The following is a 7,517-nucleotide window of genomic DNA, read 5'->3' on the forward strand; positions in this document are numbered from 1 at the left end:
GGATGTCTATCAAACTTATTCCCACTTAGACTTCCTTTTTATGTGGAGACGAACTGTGAATGCGTCTTTACGCATATTCAATCTCATTCTGTCTCTTTTAAACTCACTTGTGATGATTTATGACAAAGAAATCTGAGCATATATTTAATTCTTATATGAAAATGCAGGTCTTTAGGTGCTGAGATGCAGTTATTAAGTCCATGTGTATGTGAAAGAAAAACTGGAAAGGCTTTCGCTCTTGATGTGCGTGAGGTGACAGACTGATTTGCTGGAAACCTTGGCGTCTGTTCTGGCATCTCACCAGCAGCAGAATCGTATTCACAAAAGAAAAAAACTTAACTGACCTTCTCCGGTGGGCTGCAAGGACAGAGGCTCACTGCTGCAATAACAGCGACGCCTGTTGGCTTTTACTCGTGACTGATATTCCTGCGAGGCATTCACAGACACCCTGCTCACCTCACTATCATCATCATCATCATCATCTGTCTGAACAAAAGCATCACTCACTCACATTCTCAGAATTGTATTTCAAAGTTTATTTTCTCTCAGAATATTGTGATGATAGAAAAAAATCTGTACACTCACTTATTATTGCATTCAAATAAGATCATACATAATTATTTATCAACTTGATACATTTGTGGGGTCACCGGCTCCTCAAACTGCACAGTTTCTGGGGCCATTTTAAATAGTCAAGCGTGCTTAAAGATCAATAATTACAATTCATATTTACATATCTTTGCTTAATTATTACTTTTATAAAAATAAAATCTCTGTATGTACAAAACTTGCATATAATACACTTCATGTCCAACAAAATGTCTCAAAGTGATTGAATGGGCATCAAATGTGGCATTTTTTAACAATAAAACACAAATATTAGGATATAAACTCTCCACAGCAACAAATAAGTTCAAAATGTACATTTTTCTCATTGTCATTGAATCATAAATTAAAATTTTGAATACACTGTACATTTCTTTGAGTGTGAGCTTAAGTGTGTGTCTTTTTTTTAGACGTCATTGTTGGGACAGTGTGTTGGGGTTGGGGTGTAAACGGGCAGGGTTATGTCGCTGATCTCCTGCACCCTCACAGGCCTGGGTGGGGTGACCAGGACGTAGTCGTACTCCCTGTGCAGCACCTTCTCGTACACGCTCTGGAGCCCCACTGTTTTAGGGATGTGGGCCTGGTAGTAGTTGTCCCTGCGGTGGGGGTCCCGGGGCAGGGACGCCGTCTTGGACAGGCTGCTGAAGGAGGACAGGGTCGGGGCAGGAGAGGGCGCCGCGTTGGCTCTCACCGCCGTGGGGCTCCAGCAGCGGTCCGAGTGACCCAGGACCTTACATTCGCTGGTGCAGGCCCACAGAGCTGGAAGACATGGAGAAAAGAGGGTGGGGTTAGATTTAGAATCAAAGTGTAACATCTGAGACACATCATTTTGTACATACAGCCATTCAAAGAGACCTTTTTCATGGCAGCCATATTGATTTGAAGGAGTGAACACAGGTGTTACCAATGATACTAATTAAGGCCTAATGACCTGGACGTAACAGCACCTTAATTAGTATCAATGGTAACACCTGTGTTCACTCTCATGCCAAAACTGCTGCTGTGAAAAAAGTTCTGTTTACCATTGTCCTTACCATTTTGGCCGCCCATTGGAGGAACCACTGCCCCGTCTTTCTTCAGGCCGGTGTCCCCGCTGACATCACTGTCGCTGTCATTGAAGTCACTGTCCCCCTTGCCGCTGTCTTTGCCGCTGAAAGCTGGGTCTCTGGCAGAGATGGTGGTGTAAGAGTTGCCCTTCCAGATGGTGATGGGCCTCACCGCCTCTTTGCCGTTCCCATAGCCGGGCAGGGTGGAGTAGCCCTGCAGGGAAGAGAGAGAAGAGAGAGAGAGAGAGAGAGAGAGAGGTTAGTGTCTGTTGGAGGAGACCATTGCAGATTGCTCATTGGTGTGTGCCATCTAGGGCTGGATGTTATGTTGATATTGTGATATGTCTTTTTGGATATTGTTATATTGTGTTATGCATGTTTGTTGTCAAAAGTTATTCTTTGAATCAATTTAATTAAATCATGGAAAGTACTCCCATGTGATTGAATTGCTTTCTTTCAGGATCAAGTTATTCTGATGACCCAACTTAACTTAGAGTGGATCAACTTCATTTGCTACTGTGATTTCACTGCTGTAAAATGAGTTGGACCAACCTCATTAGATTAAGTTAGACCCAACCCAGGTAAACAAGTTACATTAACCCCAATAAACTGACAAAGCTCGAGAACATTAAGTTGGACCAACAGAATTGCTTAATATTTAAAGAAAACTATTCAATCATGTGGAAATTCTTTCCTTGATTTAATTAAGTTCATTCAAGGAGAGTAGTGTTGCCTTTTCTTGAGTTTAAAGGCTGCATTACAGTAAAGTGATGTCATTTCCTTAATTTCCCAGACGTTTCAGCTCTACTATTATTTGTCTTTACACACTTAGTCATTATGTCCACATTAATGATGATTATCTCATTGTGTTGATGTTTTTTGAAAACATCCTTGCAATATTGAACATTTGGTAAAATATATGGTAATATTTGATCTTGCCCATATTGCCCAGCCCTACCCCACCCCGCCCCTTCTGAGCACAGTGTCCCAAAGGTGCCTCTCTCTCTCACCTCGTGTTTATTCCCTCGGAGCTTGCTGTTGCTGTCTGAGTCATACACGCAGGGCACCTCGCTGCCGTCCTCTGAGGCTGAGCACATGTCGCTGCCCCCAGGGTGAGCAGAGGTGAACCCGCCGGGCTGGCTGCTGTAGGAGTGCCCATCAAAGGCCGCCCCTGCTCCGGCCCCGTGCAGTGGCAGGAGCGGGTTGTCCACCACGTGGCTCCTGCTGCCCCTCTCCAGCGTGCCCTTCTCCCCGTAGGAGTCACTGTCTTCCTCTCCGCTCTTGTCGCGCTTGCGCCGGTTGCAGGTGGTAGCGATGAGGATGATGGCGAGCAGCAGGAGGGTGCAGCTCCCCGCCAGGACGACGATAATCACCACGGACAGGTCCCACTGCGCGGTCACCTCGTCCCCGCTGCCGCCCGGCTGGTACACGGTCCTGTCGCTCGGCGGGGAGCCCGCGATGATGAGGAAGTGGAGCGTGGCGGTGGAGGTGAGCGCCGGCCGCCCGTTGTCGCTCACCGTCACGGTCACGCTCAGGGTCTCGTCCACGTCGTGGCTGAGCACCTGGTTCAGGTAGATCTCCCCGGTGGCTTTGTTGACAGAGAACACGGAGGGCTCACCGGTGGCCAGCCCATAGGACAGCTCCGAGTTCACGCCCTCATCAGCGTCCCGCGCCTCCACCCGCGTGATGACGTAGCCGCTCGGTGCGTCCCGGGGCAGGAGGACTTCAGCGGAGCCGTTGTTGAGAGCGGGCTGCGTGATGACCGGGGCGTTATCGTTCTGGTCCACTATCCTCACGTAGACGTTAGCGCTGCCGGACAGAGGTGGAGAGCCGCCGTCACTGGCCGTGATGCGGAGCTCCAGCTGCTTCATCACCTCGTAGTTGAAGCTCCGGAGCGCGTAAAGAGAACCGCTGGCGGGGTCCAGAGACACGAAGGTGGAGATAGGAGAGCCCATGAAGTACGTGTCCGCTAGTTTGTAGCTGACCTTCCCGTTTGACCCCATGTCCATGTCCCGCGCCACCACCGTGGTGATGTACGCGCCAGGTGCGTTGTTCTCCACCACTGCCACCTCGTACACAGGTTTACTGAACACCGGAGCGTTGTCGTTCTCATCCGTCAGTCTGATGGTGTACTGAGTGATGGTCCTGAAGGGGGGCGAGCCCAGGTCCTCCGCCACCACTGTCAGGTTGTATTCTGGGATTTTCTCGCGGTCTAACGGGCTGGTGCTCACGATCATGAAGCTGTCCTCGTACGCCTGCTGCAGTCTGAAGTGGTCGTGTCCGTACAGGGTACAGTGCACCTGTCCGTTAGCGCCCGAGTCCCGGTCCGAGGTGCTCACCAGAGCCACGAAACTCTCTCTAGCCGCCGCCTCCGTGATGTACGCGATCCCTGCTGTGATGGACGTCATGGGAGTGATGGAGATCTCTGGTGCGTTGTCGTTAACGTCCTGCACCTGCACTACGATTTTACAGATAGCCGGGCTCGGGTTCGGACCCAGGTCGGTGGCCTGGACGTCGAACTCGTACGTGTTCTTACTTTCAAAGTCGATTGGGCTCTCCAGAGTGAGCCGTCCGGTCTTCCGGTCCACTCTGAACAGCTGTCGGATCTCTGTGGGCACCTGGTTCCCGAACCCGTACACCACCTCTCCGTTCAGCCCCTCGTCCGGGTCCTCGGCGTTCAGGTCCAGCAGGAGCGAACCCACCGGTGCGTCCTCGGGCAGATCCACGGAGAAGCTGTTCCGGTCAAACACCGGACTGTTGTCGTTGTAGTCTTTCACCTTGACGTTGATGCGCGTCGTCCCGGTGCGGGACGGGTTGCCGCCGTCCATAGCGACCAGCTCCAGTGCGTAAGTAGCCTGCGTCTCCCGGTCCAGCTCCTTCATGAGCACCAGCTCCGCATATTTAACCCCGTCGGCCCTGCTGAGCACGTCGATGGAAAAGTGGCTGTTGACGGATATCTGATAGCTCTGGATGTAGTTCACCCCTACATCGTCATCCACGGCGAAGTCCAGCGGGATCCGCGTCCCCACCGCGGTGTTCTCTGAGATCTCCAGACTCGACTCTTTCCGGGGGAACTCGGGGGAGTTGTCGTTGATGTCCTTGACCTCCACCTCTACGTGGATGAGTTTGAACTGCTCTTTGGAGAAGCTGACCACGTCGAAAGCGATGAGGCAGTGCAGGGTGTGTTTGCAGATGCGCTCCCTGTCGATCCTCTCCCCGATGGTCAGCTGCCCGTCGCTCTCCCTCAGACGGATGAAAGAGGAGTTGAACTGTTTCATCATCCTGAAATTGGTCCTGGAGCCCCCCGAGGAGGAGCCGCTGGAGGAGATGTCCTTGGCCAAGTTTCCAATCACTGTCCCCGGTGCGTCTTCCTCAAATGTCTGATATTTCACCGTCTTTCCTTGTGTGACAGCAGACAGGCTCGCCAAAAAGACGCACAGTAGCACCAACAGCCCGTTCCACCCTGTTCCTCCCATCTTGACACCTTCACTCCAAAATAATCTGAAATTCAAAGTGTCCTCACAGAGTCCGAGTTAAAGTTTGAACAAAACGCACCTGCAGAAAGCTCTTCCTCCCCCGCTCCTGTCCACTCTCCGGAGCTGTTTATTCTCTCTATAAAGCCTGTAATAATAAATATTCCATATGTCTTTCAATGCGCACTCTGGATGCGCTCTCCTCTCTCTCTCTCCCTCTCTCTCTACTGGAGGTGTGCTGCTCTCTCAGCGCAAGAGGGCTGCAGTGTCTGCAGGAGGGTTTATACGGCGAGGCATGCAAATGAGCCGCACTGTGACCAATCCGAGCTTTGAGAGGGGAAAAAAAAGGGGGACTTCTGAAAGACCTCTAAACCCTGTTTAGAGATTCCTGGATTGTGCGGAGAAACTTGGCACCCAATATGTGGGCTAAACGCGGGGCTTGATTTAATACAGCTATAGTTTCCGTTGCTTGTTTATGTTCCTCGGGCTGTTAAATGAGTCTGCGCACCGGCACATGGGGGGGAGCACAGCGAAAGATGCGCAGTGTCCCTGAGCTAGAGGACAAAGCATTTGAATAGGAGTATGTGTTCAGGATGCTTCACCCTATGGAGAGATTTATGCTTAAACACGGTGAAGCTGGATCCCCACGCACGTGTCCTGTGTAACCCACTGGAGTGAAAGCAGCCACTGGCAGGCTGAGTGTCCCACTGACCTCCACCTCACAGGAAAATACCTTCATCACATTCACAACAGTTCTGCCTACAGGTTCACACCTGCAACACCTTATAACTGTTATATTGTTACCTCTTGCAAATTTGCACAGTTTTCGCAGCATTTGCACTTAAAGCAGCAGTAGTATGTTTAACAGGGTTTAAACTTTGCACTGTTTTAGCAATTATTCAACACAATCCAGTATTTTTTGCTTAATCTTGCTCTGTCTGTGACCCAGACCAGGGAAACGCACTCAGATATTGGCCTGCCACAGCTATATTGGTCTACAGTATATTGGTATCTGCATATATGTTGTTCAGTATGCGCCAGTATGAAAGCTTTTGTTGCTGTTGTTTTAAACAGAACATAATGCAGATAGTTTTTTTGTTATAGACAGCATTCTTGATTATTTTTGCTTATTTCAGACTTAATATCTACATATATTTTGCTTTACTTGTGTTTTTATTGATTTTTATTTATAAGTATTAAAAATAATGGTGAACGTTTGCAGGTTTAGTGCCCTGACATCATTTTGGGCAATAAATATTATTGTTTAACTTTAAAATATCCTGCCTTCATAGCATATCTGTGTCACAATTGTTTGATATACTTATTTGATGAAATTGCTATTTTTTAATATTCTGCCTAAAGAATATCAACTATATATTGACATCAGGTTTTTTATTGGCATCTGCCCCAGAAATCCAGTATCAGTCAGGCACTGGGTTGCACACTAAATGCACTTTATGTATTCCTGTCTAGTTTCGTGTAATCATACTTGGTCCTCTTATGAAGCATCTCACATTGTTTCACCTGTATATGGCTGAAATGACAAATAAAGACCAGACAGTATGAAGTGATTCGTCCTTCTCTCCAGCCTCAGACTGCCCTGATCCACTCACCCAGACAGATAAGATTTCATATAATGGACTTATGATTGTCTCATAATGCTGAGACAGCTTAACACGCTGAATAATAGCAGAGCTGGAGATCCAAAAGAATGTGGTGTAACTGGTGGTAATGGCATCATTTTATTCTCATTAATAAATTCCATAAATTTGCTCTGTCTTCTATTATTCATCCCCCCAGTGTGTTGTAATCCAGTAATTGTTTGCCTATCAGATCATATCTGAGGCTGGAAAAGGACTATATCCACTTAAACATTGATTTTATTCTAATTTAGTCTCAGCTCAGATCGGCTCACGAGATGTCTCGTGCGCCAGAGAGATTTTTTAATTAAAGCCGGTGTAACGGCCCGGTTTAACATGCGACTCTCCGTGGCCTCGCCTGCCAGAACAGAGAGGCGCAGGTGAAGACGACACACACACTCACACACACACACTCACGCAGCCTTCCATGAACCCGTTACGAATGGGATTTGGCTGTAAACGCAGGGGGGATTTATCAGGATTTCAATAGTGAGATTATATCAAAGGCGTATGAAGCCCTCGTTAGCAGCAGCGGGATAATGGCATGCAGGGTCTCCCTTTGCAGCCGTCCATGCCGGTATTGTGGCCCCTGAGCTGGTCTGTAGGGACCCTAACCCCCGCTGCCTCCCTGCAGCCCTCCGCCTAACTGCAGCATAATGAGCCAAAGCCACATGCAGCCTTTGTACCATCCCTCCATCCCCATCCCACCCCCCCTCCTCCTCTTCCCTCAGACCTGCCCCGGCCCCGGCCAC

The 7,517-nt window shown here is 49.0% G+C and overlaps 1 protein-coding gene across 1 annotated transcript; it reads right to left on the bottom strand.

Moving 5' to 3' along the window:
* Nucleotides 1-521: 521 nt before the first annotated feature.
* On the bottom strand, nt 522-5,387 carry LOC146318172 (protocadherin-8-like). The gene is made up of 3 exons (XM_084733034.1): nt 2,663-5,387; nt 1,641-1,866; nt 522-1,365 (listed from the first exon to the last, which is right to left on the bottom strand). Exons 1-3 carry the CDS (start codon nt 5,126-5,128, stop codon nt 1,013-1,015), a joined length of 3,045 nt encoding a protein of 1,014 aa, XP_084589160.1. The 5' UTR covers nt 5,129-5,387; the 3' UTR covers nt 522-1,012.
* Between the last annotated feature and the right edge of the window lie 2,130 nt (nt 5,388-7,517).

Source organism: Lutjanus erythropterus, chromosome 12, assembly GCF_056507025.1.
Source record: "Lutjanus erythropterus isolate fLutEry1 chromosome 12, fLutEry1.hap2, whole genome shotgun sequence".
Taxonomy (NCBI): domain Eukaryota; kingdom Metazoa; phylum Chordata; class Actinopteri; order Lutjaniformes; family Lutjanidae; genus Lutjanus; species Lutjanus erythropterus.